Below are 14,578 nucleotides of genomic sequence, written 5' to 3' on the forward strand. Positions count from 1 at the left end.
CTTAACTCCAGGCGGACACAAGGGAACCTAACAGGACAAGAGAATGTTGCAAGTCCTGTTCTAGCAGGGTAAATCTCTCAAGAGGCAGGCAAACTGGAAGTTATCACATGGACTGCATCACCAAGTCAGGAGCCCTCTTCTCCATCAAATGTTTCAAACCTGTCTTCACGAACTCTGGCTTCTGTTCACATGCTATTGCCACCTTAAAGATAGACTACAGAAACATACTGGTCAAAAGATCCACGAAAAACTAACTGACCCCATAAAAGGCATCTTTTTTTTGGTTGTTCCGCTATCAACAAACACGATGACATTCAGTCACATTTCCCCCATTTTGAAACACCCGCTTTGGCTCCCTCTGCACGCAAAGAATATTTTTATGTTCACCAGTCTTTTAAAGCCTTGAAATTAGGCCACCCGTCCAATCTTCAAACACTAATGTACTCTACTTATAAATATGTTTTATTGTAACTTGAAACAATGTTCTTTGACCTGGCAAATGTCCCAGATGTCTGTGCCCGGTGTACCCACATAATTTCTGTAGGCTTGGACTCAACAATCTTAGACCGCAACTCTATCCACGTTCTCACTCCTTGTGACTGCATCTCTCGAAGGCTTCTGGCCTCCCTAGGTTGTGTCTCTTCTTGAGTTTCCACCTCCCTAGGACAGATCTCATGGTGGGTTCTAGCCTGTTTAAATTGCATCTCAAGATGGCATCGTGGCTTCTTTTGGCTATATTCCATTAGTCAACTGGCTTTTTGTTTTTCAGCGTTCTATGCCTGCATTTGTGGATTTTATTCTCACCTCTTTATGACATGATCTATAGAAGGGTTCCCATCACTTAGAAATGGAACTCTAGATGGGTAATGTCTGTGCTGACCTAATGACTTACGAGACACACCAGATTTTATTTTCACCTTTTGCCAACTTTTTCATTTCAGGTTGTGAAGTTGCTTTAATTCTTAGTTCCTCACTAATAAACTTCAGACAGCTCAAATGTTCTTTTTTGGTAAAAGCTAATTGAAAAAAATAAACTTGTCTGTAATCATGAAATCATAATGGTTATTCTGCTGGGTATATTAAGGAAACTCTTTGTGTTTGATATTACACAGATGTTATTCGACAACCTTCAGAAGATGAAATCATCAAGCTTGCCCCACCTCCAAAGAAAGCTTGAGGAGAAGGAAGGTCAAAGGTCGTGCTCGGACGTCCTCTTCACCAACTTCCCCACCATCATCTTCACTGACTCATCGATGACCCAGTTGCCCTCAGCCCCCTTCCTCCCATTGGACCTGCACAAACCATTTGGAATCGAGGAAAAAGCCAAGAAAGGATTGCCGTGGGAACTGGGGGCGCCAGAGCACAGTGCTCATGATGACCACTAACAAACGTCTTAACTCCCAACTGTGCGTGCACAGTTTTCTGCAGTCCATCGTTTCCTGCGCGTGTGCCTGTGAGCGTGTGTTTTAAGTATTTTTTTTTTTTTTACATATTCTGTGTTTGTGTTATTTGGCTAGTTTCTCATAGTGTTACGTGTATTTTGGAAATTTCTATGCAAATGGAAATTAACCTTTCTTCCTTGTCTCCACCTGATCCTTCAAATAACCGTTCCCTTCTACTGCAGTAGACTGTGGCTTTTTTCAGAACTTTGTTTGTGCACATGTGTGTCAGTCTGTGTGCCTCTGTGAGTGTGCATGGTGGTATGTGTGAGTGGCATCATTGATGTATTCTAAGGGGAAGGGGAAGTGGTTGGATCCAAATCGGTCACCATTAGATGAAGTCAACGGTTGGCTGAGAGCCAAGCATCCCTCTTGCGTGTCAATCTCCTTCACAGAATAGAACAGTGGTTCCAGAGACACTTAAAATATTGAAGTGCATATTTCTGAAGCCAAGGAATCTGATGATATAATTTTTGAATACTGCACCCATATTTTGCCATTTTGCCTCCAACTGAATGAAAACAGGGTATCTCGGAAAGGTGCAAAGAGCAACTCTTAGCTATCTGCCACCTTGAATTATTTCTTAATTGGGGGTGGCAGTTGAGGACAAACATAGATGATAATAGTGAGTTACTAATTACGAGTCTTTATTTTCTGCGGGAAAAAATGCTTTATTTGGATTAAGGTTTTACGTGATGCAGATTCTGAATCAAAGTTTTTACCCCTAGTGAGAGGTGCGTTGCCATATTTTAGATTGCACAATTTCCAGAAGCAGCATCCTCCAGATTTATAAATGACCAGCAAAAAGAGGAGAAGACGATTGAAAGAAGTTAGGATAATGTTATGGTTGGGCGTAGGACCTCAGAGGAAGAGATAATGACTGTTAAACACAAAACATTGAATGTGACATTTCCCTCGTGACAGCTTCGGCACAACACTGATATGTAGCACACGTCATATGCTACAAGGTAAAACATTGTTAAATTCGTATGCTCCTAATTGAAATGGCTTTCAGCAGTGGTTTCCATTGTAGGGAAATGGAATTCCAACAAATATGCTCTGCCACGAGGTTAATTGCAGAAAGCCAGTGGCAGTGGAACATCCGGTGAGATGTTAGGTCATGTCCGCAAACAGACTGGACAGATCAAAACTCGACTTGAACTTGCTCTATTCAAACAAGACATCTGACTAAATAAATATAAACAAAGTTTTCACTAGACATACAATTCCAGTGCCATGGACCACCAAATAGGATGCTCTAGACATTCCTACTAGTGCGCTAATAACGGGTTTAAAAGGCACCCAGTGTCCCTGTAGACTGTACCAGAGTGAAGTAGAATTCTAATTTGAACACAAGAGTGCTTTTTTGGTAGTTCCCCAGTTGATTTACCTTCTGTGACATCACCTCTTTCTGAAGGTATCTATATTATCCCCTGTTCGTTGTCAACAATTTATGGGCTATTTATCTGAGGGGCTTGAGGACTCCTGAGCACCACTGCTCTGTGGGCGGGACTCATGTAATTTGTGGTTGTGCTGTCAAAGACTTGAAATATCTTGGCATGATGACTGTGAATTTGTAACTGGAACTATTCTGGAAATCCCTCTTTTGTTATAGAGCATAGACCTGATCCTTGCTTTTGCTGTGAAATAGCTTAGGGACCCCCTGGACACTTTTCAAATGATGTTGTCCTGGATACATTATTTTGTATTCCTAGGGGGTACCACATTGGCTTTGCTTAGGCGGCCCAGCTGCTCAAAGAACATGCTTTGCTTGCACTAGGGAAGATCAAGGCGTGAGGTTTCTTAAGATAATTGTGGATTTACTAGGTCACAAAGTGCTACTATCCATTTTACTAGGGGTGTTGAGGGCAACATGGTCTTGCTATTAACTATGTAAAGAGCCATGATGTAATATCCCACCCTGTCCTAGATAGTTCAGTGTGAACTACAGACTCCTCTTCGGTAGAAGTCCCCAATGCGGTTCTTATCTAAGCATGCAGTATGCACATTGCAGCTGGCAGAACAATAACTCACCTTTCCAGTTGCACACTCCTTGCCAATTAAGTCAGGAGCAGCAATCTATGAAAGTGAGATGACGCACTGGTAACGACAGCAGAGTTCAACCCTTCACTGCTTGCAGAATGGTTGATGCCTCGGAGTTACTTAACCGAGCATTGTGAATCCTTTTTGGGTCTCAAATTATCATCATTTTATGCCTCATGCATGTTTTTCTGATGAATGAGCTGATCAAATTCTGAATCTAGAGAATTAAATCATTGGGCAAGTCCTTCTATCCAATAGTTGAATTTCTGTTAGGCTGTCTGCCATCCACAATCTGCAGTAACATACTGATGAAAGCCAACCAATGACAGAAAATGAGAAAAAGCATAGCATTTTAGGTTCCGAACTAAACACAAAAGACCTTTCTGATATTGACTTTGATGTCATTCAAAGTAATGATACCTCATTCCTATGATATCATTTAAAGCAATGACACTTCATGCCTCTGCCCGAGCAATATAGTTTGGAAGTCTACCCCAACAGACTCAACAATCAGTGCAGATAACTGCACATTAATAAGTAGTATGGCAAAACAAGGTTAACCACAAGTAGATTACATTGGTATATTTGTGAATTATCATGACTTAAGCCCAGCTAATCAAAGTGAGCTTTAGATTTGTTGTAGGAAACCTGAGATCTTAGAAAAGGTTTTTGCAACACCAAGCAGAATAGAAGGACTCACAGAAGCTATGTGTTTCTTACTGGCCGGATATTCTGTCACATCTCAGTCGTGTTATTGTAACCCCAAGACTAGGGACTTGACACAGGCCCCTGCAGCCTCCTCGGGCTAGGAGTTTCCCCAAACATTTAGTGGCCCGTCAACCCTTCAAGGGGCCCCATCCACCCAACGCCAATGAATATCAATGAAATGTGAGAGCTGCTCTTCACATTCTGCAGGGTGTCTCCAACATTTTGAATTACACCACTGCTCAAGACATCACCCATGAATGAAGCAATTTGGATTATATTTTCCTAACTTTACCATCCAGTTGAACAAAGGCCACCTTCAATTACCAGTCACTTAACCTGTGCTTCGTTTGACACTATAAGTGAAGTGAACTGAAGGAAGCTATTATGATGCCACTTGAGTCAATGAGAAAGTACTTCAGGCCAGTTGGACTAAAATCACAGTAGGTTCAAATGTCACTTCATGAATTAATGGTCATGCACCCTCACATATAAGCCATAATAAATTGAGTGATTCTCACTTCGTAGGTTATTTCAACATCTCTTTGATAACTGAATCTAGTATTCCTTTTTGTGCTTGACCTTGGTTATGTTCCCTATGTCCGCGAACATCACCCCCGAGACGTGCAAACTAAACTTCTGTTATTGGGTCACCCACTCTGTTTAATGGCCCTATTTTGAAGCAAATCAATTTTCATTAACCTAAAATGCTGCACGCTCTCGAAGAGATGTGATAAAACCAATTGAGAAAAAAAGCGTAAATGGAAGGATCATAAGAATCCTCGCTAATATTTGCTGGGAAACCAATGCCCTAGAACTTCTGTGATAGATTATATTATTAAATATAGCTATACTTCAGGATAAGCACTCATCGAGTCAATGGTTGACAATTGTTTGTTCCAAGCATGCTAAAAAGGATACATCTGTCCAACACGTTTTGCCCGCAAAAGGGCCTAGATCGTAGATACTATCCAATTAGTCTGTAAACAATTTAAATGCAAATCAAATGACACAAACAGCAGATTTCTATATGTACCGTCCTCGACAAGGTACATATAGGAGAAGTTAATAGTAAATACTTTACCTATATTTAACTATGATACTATGGTAGCTGATATCCAGGAACCAAATTTTGGAAGTATGGTTTTTAAAACGCGGTTTTGTTGTAGAACATTCAATAACTGCAAACTGATATTTGACAACAATTGCTGTTGTTGCAGAAAGACCTTTAGTAAGTAGAAAAGTGAAGAGGGACTAAAGGTGATGACTGGGAAGAGACTACAAGAGTGGAATATGCACAAGAAAGTGTGGGGAGCAGAGTTATGGTTTCATTGCCTCAAACAACATAATGGAATGGGAGTTGCTTCAGTACTGAATATTAGGAAGACGAGGTTAAAGTCTAGTGACTTACCTAAGCTCTGTTGCTTTCCAAGCTCAGGATAGACAATGCCTCTTCTTCTGTTTGCCCTTTCACCACAGAAGACACATGTTTTCAGCAGTTGGACGTGAACCCAAACATTCTGAGGATTTACTCATTGGTAAGAGATGCCATCATATTTGGCTTGTCTGCCCTAAGCCCAGAAGAGCAAATTTAGGGATCATTCATCAAAGCGTCTGATTGGGGACAACTACCATCTTCCTCCTCTTGGGTTTCCACCAAAACTGCATAGGGCCACAAAGAGAAATTGTTTGCAGTGCTTCATTGAGAGAGCTGGGAGGAAGCACAACTTATCTTTCGTTCAGTCTGATCTTTGCCCGTTCCTAAATTTTTCTTTTTTTATGCATGTCTAACTCTTTGTACTCATGTGTTTAGGTAGTGAGCGCATATTATGCACCCATATGCGTTACTGTGCTTTTTTTCTTTGAATGTTTTGTTTTGTTCACTCATTTATGCAAATTTATGGAAAGAAAACAGTCTTATTAGCAGGAATTTGTAATTTTGGATGTGATGCTCACAAAGCCGAATCCTACAAACACTGTACCACGAACTGCTTAGAGAGGCAGGGTGTGTTCCAACTTGAAACATTACAAATGGTAGATCCGATATCTTATTTCCCTGTCATAAAAGAAAGTCTCCAAAGTCTTTACAATGTAAGAGTGTACAAGACTAGTTCTGCATTATACCTACATTTCCCAACCCTTTCAATTCCCTGGGGTTTGTATGCAATTAGAGCTGATACATTTTGTGTGCATACCTCAGTCGTCTTGTAATTGCATTTCTATAACTCTTACTACACCTGATGAGACGTTGAAGTGCTTTATGCTGGGTAGCACATTACTCCTTAGCCCAAAGTTGTCTTCAACAGAAGAACTACTGTTACTTGATTACACTAAGGTAACCCCAGGGCTACTTCAAAGCGCTCACTGGCTGCTGCTATGTCCTTGCATCATTGCGCATTCTTCTTCAAACTTGTACAAATCTCAGGGGATTTCACACAAGCATGTATAGCCCTACATGAACAAACACTAAAGGCTTCATTACAAAATCCCATTTCATTTGTACGGGGTCGATAACATAGTTTGGGAATGAGTGGGTGAATTGGACCATGAACTACTGTTTGCCTCCTTCGTAAGTCCTCATTTCTCAGTGAAACGTCATGGCTCTGCCTGTAGCACTTATTAACTCCTCCTCCGAGATACCCCAGAGTTACCGGTACCGTGGCAAAATATAGGGATGCCATAATGAGGCCCGAAGTGGAATAGGTTTGGAACATGCTATGAAGGGAAGGCAGCGGGAAGTGGAGGGTGGCAGTGAACGTCAATTGAATCCGCCAGCCAGGGGGTATCACCGCCAGGCAGGGAGTATAACCGCCAGTCAGGCGGTAACACCGCCAGTCAGGCGGTAACACCGCCAGGCCGGCGGTAACACCGCCAGGCCGGCGGTAACAACAACAGGCAGGGAGTATAACCGCTATTCAGGCAATAACAACGCCAGGCCGGCGGTAACAACGCCAGGCCGGCGGTAACAACGCCAGGCCGGCGGTAACAACGCCAGGCCGGCGGTAACAACGCCAGGCCGGCGGTAACACCGCCAGGCCGGCGGTAACAACAACAGGCAGGGAGTATAACCGCTATTCAGGCAATAACACCGCCAGCCCGGCGGTAACACCGCCAGCCCGGCGGTAACAACGGCAGGCAAGCGGTATCACGGCTACTCAGGCAATAACAACGCCAGGCCGGCGGTAACAACGCCAGGCCGGCGGTAACAACGCCAGGCCGGCGATGAATCCGCCAGGCAGGGGGGAAATCCGCCAGGCAGGGGATGAATGCCAAAAGAAGGCGACGGGAAGCAGGAAGAGAGGTTGCTCAATGCAGGGAACTTTACTCCCCATCTCGCAACAAATATAGATGCTTGAAAGCAGAGTACACACTGGCTAGGATCTTGTGTGTTTGGATTCATGACAGTGACACACTAACTTACACGCACACTCACTCTTGTACACTCTTACTCACACAAACCTCATTCACAAACAACCACTGACAGGCACCCACTCACATTGTCGTTCTCTCGCACAACTTTGCCAAGCTGACATATCTTCTTAACATATAAGATCGATGTTTGAGTTTCATTTCTTCCGATAGGGGGGAATGCCACTGCCACATGCTGTGTGTAGAGGTGTTTATCAGCGCGACCTTCAGTGCAGCCAACAGGGATCAAAGCGCCTCGTCATTCTCATCATAACGGGGGTCACCTCGGTTACATTACCACATTCCAGTGAGCGAGGCTGCCTGGCCCTTATGGAGAATGGCTGAACACAACAATCTTAAAAGTGATCAGGGACATACATGAGAAACAAGAAGGTGCTTGGCCCATCCGTGAACCGAATTGTGACCCTGATGGACAGTGATCAGTAGTCATACCCCCTCCATGACCGCCATGGACTCCATAACCTGCACTTGGAAGAAGCATATCAGTACTCGAGCACTTGCAACACTTACCGCATAGGTAGTACATTTATTTTAGGAGATCCGGACAGTTTATATGTGGCTGTCAAGGATTAGCAGTAATCAGAACTGGCAAATATGCTTCTGTAACTCCACTGGCTCCACCTTGTGGCAGAATTACAAACTGCAGCCAGTAGTGTCACTGATGTAAGATTGACCATTCAGCATCCATGGGAAACTGCACATATTGTTACCGAAACGGTATTGAGGCAGATTGTACTAAGTGCCTTGAAGTCAGTCACAACTAAAGAACCGCTTCATTCACAATATATTTTGGAGGTTCTTCCTATGAGTTAACAGCCTGCGCCGGTTGTGGAAGTGGCCCACACCAGTGCATAAGGTGATGTAAGGTACCCCAAAATCAGTGCTTAATTTGTAAACAAAAAGGTGCCGGTGCTCAAAGCCCTCCTCCTAAACACACGGGTGCTGCAATTAAATGTGCGGACATGGAATACTGAGGCAGCGTAATCCCACTGCCATCTCGGGCCTCTTCAATCCCTATAAAGCCACTACCTGCCCCTTCAGCTCACTCTTGCAGCTTTATGCTTTCTCTCCTCGTGACGCTCTTTCATTTTTCTCTTCCTCCGTCCGTCCCATATGTGTCTTTTGCTCGTAGTAAATGCTTGAGGCAGAGGACTAAACGCCGGCAACAACAAGCACAAATTAAGCACTGGGCTTGATATGGCTAGGTCTCTCGAGTCATAGTTTGAGGCAAAAATTAAAAACAAAAGGAATTTAAATTTAGGGCCTTATTTTGAGTTTGGAGTACAGAATACACCCTCAGAAATTCAGCGGATTTCCTGCCTGCTGCATGCTAAGTGCATTATTACAGTCAATGGGACTTGTACTAAGGAGGACAGGGCTTCCAGTATTTTCGTGAAGGAGTACCCTGTCCGCCAAAATTGTAAATAAGCCCCTTAGTGTCTTTCGATTTAAATAAGTGGCCTAATTTCTTCCAATAGGGCTTAGCACTCCATTTTACTGGTGTCCTAGAATTCACTGTTGAGAAAGTGACTAGCCGCAGATGGTTAGTTGGACACTTTTTTTTTGCGTTTGCGCTTCTAAGCCATTGTTGCCTTCGCACAAAGGTTTCAAAAAGTGCCAAGATCCAAGGTAACCATTTAATATGCTCTCCAAGTTTCAGGAAATGAAGTAGACAAGCCTACATAGCAGCCCCTACCTTGATATCGAACGCTCAAAGGCATCTTTCTTGCCAAGATGTCTTTGCCGGGTCGCTTTTTATATTTAGATGTATGACTTGGATAGAAGATAGAACGAAAGGAAAACAGAAGAGGGGCGCTGGCAAGGTGAAAGAAAATGCAGCGGGTAGAACTAATTAAAAAATTCTCTCACGCATGAAAATAGTGTGACAAGAGGAAGCCTACTAATACCCTAAATAGGATGTAGTGGTATGTAATCATGAAGACAAATGGAGGTAGTGGAGGAATGAGTACATGTGTAATGGTGGAGTGTGAGGTTCGTAGAAGCAAGGCATTCCTGTGCCAGACTAGGACTGACTGACGGGTAAAGGGTATATGAATTTTAACAATTTGCCCCATGGTAACAGACTCGTCAGAACCAAAAAACAAATATCTGGCAAAAGATTGAAACGGTCTTCTCATAAAGGACCTGCTATGAAATCAGACTACCGAAAAAGGGTACAAACTTTTAAAGTGCTGGCAGCCTACGGCAGAGAGTTTCCATGGAAATTATTTGGAGAGATTAAGTATCAACTGTAACCACCACTAGTCACTTTGAATCCCCAGTATCTGCTCCATGAACCACCAATTATGTAATAAATTGTAATTTTTGTGAGTGACCACTGTTGAAGGTCATCTTCCAATATATGACTGAGTTCACTCAATGTCCTTTCATGAAATCAGTTATCTAGGTTTCCTTCCTGCAGTGTTAGCGCTGGAAGAAAAAAAGACATTCTGGCGTTTTGAACCCACTAGATAAGTTTTGACATTTCTAAACAGCTATACTTTTGTGGATATCTGTGTCCATTAAGTCCCATCCATGCAGCCAAACGAGCTTGGCTACTTGCTTCTCATGAGAAAGATCAATTCACATTGGGTCTGTTTTTTTTTTTTTTTCTTGGGTGGAATTGGGTCTTTCTAGAGAAGCAGGAGCCGAGAATACTTAAGCCAAATTTGGGAGATTCTCTACTAAAAATGCTCATTTATCAACCAGTACTGAGAAACTACAAGCTTGTGGAGTTGCCTTTGCAAAAGTAGGAAATCAGTTGGTAACATAAAACGTAGAAAAAATAAATACATGTTTGGGTCTCTGAAATGTAGGGAAGTGACCGACCACAAATGCAATTCCCGATAAGTGATCCAACAACAATACAAATGATTCCCTCTACAACAGAAGTGAAGGATGGTCTTGTGGCCTAATTCATAGCTACAGATTTCAAACGAGATTTTGGGAATTCAGCTTATACAGCATGTTGGCATCTCCAGTGTGTGTGTTCAACTGAAAGTCTTATTGTCCTTTAGGGCAAGAAGAACCTTAAAAAATTGGGCCTCTTCTGAAGAGTCCAGATATGGCACACTGCGTTCATACTGTGACAGGACAGAATCAAGTCTTCACCCTTGTGTGGCTGCTAAAATAAGTATTGAATTTGGTAATAACACTTTAGGATTTCCAATATCATTATTGGATTAAATGTTAGACAGGGATTAAATTAGGTTATTTTGCGCCTTATTCCAGCTCATCTGTTTGAGAAAAAGTCAGGATCATTTAATCGTCTCTGGCATGCTATAGCTCAAAGTTGGCCTCACATTGTTTAACAGCTAATGAGAATATTCAATGGGTTGCACCATTTTAACAGGCCGCTAGCATAAAATCTAGCAATGATGACTCAGCACTGCATCCTTCTGAGATCGATGCGATGAGTACCATTGAGTTAAGTAATGACAATCACAGAAATAATAGTGTGTGATTGCGTCAATTGTCGCAAATACATAGGACTCAGACTTGTTTGAGTGAAGCGGTAGTTGTTGCTGGGAGGCAGAATTTGGAGGGTTTGCATTTGTTTCGAAACAAACTGAATTTGACCTCTAGGCCAATCATTATGTTCCTGCCCCCTGCACATCAGATACAGTTACTTCCCACGAGGTGAAAGTTATTTCTCATTTTGGCCCGGACTTTAATCCAGATATTTCACCGGTTTTCAGCAGCAGACATAACTATGAGTGAAAGTAAACAGGTTGCAGAGTCCCCTTAGATCTAATAATTACGTTATTGTTCCCTATTGGCATTAAGTTGCCGCTCATTATTAAATCATATATATTAAAATACCGTGTGTTAGGAAACGCTGTATTCTCCACTGACAGTTGCAATGCCATTCCAGCTAAACATCAATGAATACATGTACACATTTGTAGCTTATCCTCTTAAAACTGAGTACAAGGCCTAGGACCAAAAGACATTGGTATCGTGCCCAATTTCATTTGGTCTTACAAATGTCTGCTTAGAACCACTAGTTTCAGGAAAATAAAATATCTTTAGATAGCATTCTAAATATAATGAAAAAGGCTTTAGTATCTGATTTGTGTTGTGGATTGCCAACTCAAACTTTCATGTCATTTTTGATATTGTCCCTTCTTTTTTCAACTTTTTCATTTTCTTGTCTCCCTCCCAGCACCCCGCAATGATCAGACCGTGTTAACTGTGTGTGTACATATATATTATAAATATATGTATATGAAATATATTATTGAGTGTTTCCTATTGCTGTTTAGTGTTAATTTATTGTCATGCAAAAACAGGAATTGTGATGGAGGATTTTGTTGTTTCTATTTTCAATTTACAGTCTAAAAACTATGGAAAAAGTATTTTCTAAATATTCACAAAATAGAAAAATATATATTTAAAGATATATTTTAGACGGGGTGAATTTTGGGAAAAAAAGTTACTCTGACACCCCCAAAGGTTGTTTGTGCCATGACAGGGAATAGGAACCCACATGAACGTTGGATAAGAGAACATTGGGACCAAGTATCTTTTGGTTCTTATTCACTGCACTCCCATCTGTTATATTGCATCCTGCCTTAGGACCATCACATGTTAAATTATTCGCTCTGGTCCCAGATGTACACTCTTGAATCTGCCTTAAATATAACCAGCCTAATCAATTAATCTTGAGGCCGGCATAGCATTGAAACCCCACGAGAAGGTAACCTTCAGTTGGTGTGTTGGTGCATTGAAATGAAAGATGTCTGCCTTCTAAAATTATGTTTATAGCTTTTACTACTCATCATGCTCTCTAAACTATTCAATGTCAACGTAAGTTAAAATTAGAACCTGGCAAAAGTTTAGTTATGTTGGTGTGATCTCAAAACATCTCTAGCATTTCGTATCACAGTTGCTACACAAAAATCCATAAATTCCACAATTCCACCTGCTCACGTAATGAAAGACTGTTTAGGTAAAAAAATAATTATATTTTTATGGAAGCTTAGGAACAACACAAACATACAAGAAGCAATTGGCTGTTGTTCGCGGCACATGTTCTTCAGCTTTTTTTTTTATAACTACAAAACACATCTTCACATCCAAAATAAATGCACAGACTCAATCTGCACTACTTTTAAAATGCCAGCTTTCCATTGCACGTAATTTTGCCTAATTTTTCTGAAATCTTGTGTCATTTTGCAAAAGCCAATTATGCACATTTTGCACACATCTAGTTAAAACTAGTTCATTGAAATGGATTTTAACGCTGAGGAGAAATTGTCCCTTTGGCTGAATGCTATGCTGAATGATATGCCACAACTTACAATTGTCCCATTTGACAAGTGACTACAGATTAGTACCATGTTTTCACCCTTCTATTGACTAATATTAAGAAAACCTAAGTGGATCCAGAACTTTAAAAGTCCGGAGAACTGTTGGCATTCTCACCACAGCTTGAGTGGCTCCTTTGTTCACTGTGCAATTGATCTACTTGAACTTTTAACGGCTTGCCATCAGTTACTACGGGTTGACATGCTAGTGATTATTGTACAATCAATTTGCAAGCTGAGGGTCTGTTTCTGCACAGCTGCCATACGTGTTGTACTTGTACCTTATAATGCTGTGCGGCAATGTAACCCCAATAATTGGTAACAACACAATGTGAAAATGATGAAATTTCTAATGGGATAGGATGCAGATCATTGTTTGGTACTTTGGTCCAAAAGGTTAAATTGAAAGGAACCAAGACTACAGTTCCTAGAATGCATTTGTTAAATGAAAACTTAGAATTTAAAATGTAGTGCCTAATAGACATGTGGTCATCAGGTCGTTTGTTCTATTCCTGCAGAATAGGGTGTGTGTAATAGAATATTTAAAGTCAATCCTCTACTGCCTAACATGAAGCCTCTTAGACAAATCAGACTGTTACAGACTTGTATGGCCTTCTGTAGTTTTCAGAGTCAAACCAAACATAAGGGAGATTATGGAACCCGAATGGAAATGCTGACGGAATCTAAGTAAGTAAAAAAAAGGCCCCGTTAGTATGCTAATAATTAAGCATATCTAGATCAGCTCCCTACAATAAAATAAAATAAGCAACTTGATTCATGTCAATAGAGACAACTCTTGACCAACATAGGAAGTATCTGAAGACTGTAATAGCGGGGTGAAATGTGAAGTATTATTAGTGACTTTTCTTGCACTGATATTCGTATTGTAACACTTCCATCAAAGTTCTTTGTGTGCGCAGCTCTTTATATAAAAAAAATGAAATGTATTTATAAAAAAAACTAAAACTGTCTGAAGCTAAGTGAGATACCTATGCTTTGCTTTTTCCATGCAACCGGAAATGTAAAAAAAAAAAATAAAAAAAAACATAATTGTGCTAATGATGAATAAAAGTTTATTGTATTGAATATAAGTCCTGTTGATTGCGTCTCTTTTTTTTTTTTACAACCCATTTTCACCATTAAAGAACATTTATTATGGGACTGATTTTTTGCAAATGTTAAAAAACATGTTCTTTTACTGAACAGTATATGATTAAATGTCCTTGTCATTACATAGATTGCAAACTCCATTTACTGTAATGTGTAATAGATAATAAGCACTGTCTAACTGCAATTATTAACTACTACACAACTCTTTCACCCTTCCTCAGGGATTTTATAAAAGTTTAAGCAAAAGTTCAGAATAATGTCATTGTCTAAAGTAAAGTTTGTGTACTGATTTCAGACACTTATGCCCAGTGTTTTATAAACTTCTTATGCTTGGTCCAAGCTTTCTTCCAGACAAAATATGGCAGAATATTTTAGTTTTAATACGGACCTGAAAAAACATGGTACTCATGATATTGACTACCAAAGCAAATAAAGGCTTAGGCCTCATTTAGAATTTGGTGGACAGGTTACTCCATCACAAACATGACAGATATCCTGACCCCTCGTTACAAGTGCATTATACCCTATGGCACCTTTAATAAG

General features: G+C 40.8%; 1 protein-coding gene across 8 annotated transcripts in view; it reads left to right on the top strand.

Annotated features, from left to right (window-relative positions):
* Positions 1-14,016, top strand: part of PEA15 (proliferation and apoptosis adaptor protein 15) — a 447,785-nt gene extending 433,769 nt beyond the window's left edge. For all 8 annotated transcript variants that reach the window (XM_069217986.1, XM_069217984.1, XM_069217983.1 and 5 more), the window contains one exon: positions 1,113-14,016. In XM_069217986.1, the coding sequence (XP_069074087.1) occupies positions 1,113-1,177 (65 nt within the window). In that variant the 3' untranslated portion in view covers positions 1,178-14,016. The remainder of the gene's footprint in view (positions 1-1,112) is intronic.
* Positions 14,017-14,578: the final 562 nt, after the last annotated feature.

The sequence above is a fragment of the Pleurodeles waltl genome, chromosome 12 (genome assembly GCF_031143425.1).
Source record: "Pleurodeles waltl isolate 20211129_DDA chromosome 12, aPleWal1.hap1.20221129, whole genome shotgun sequence".
NCBI classification, from domain to species: Eukaryota; Metazoa; Chordata; class Amphibia; order Caudata; family Salamandridae; genus Pleurodeles; species Pleurodeles waltl.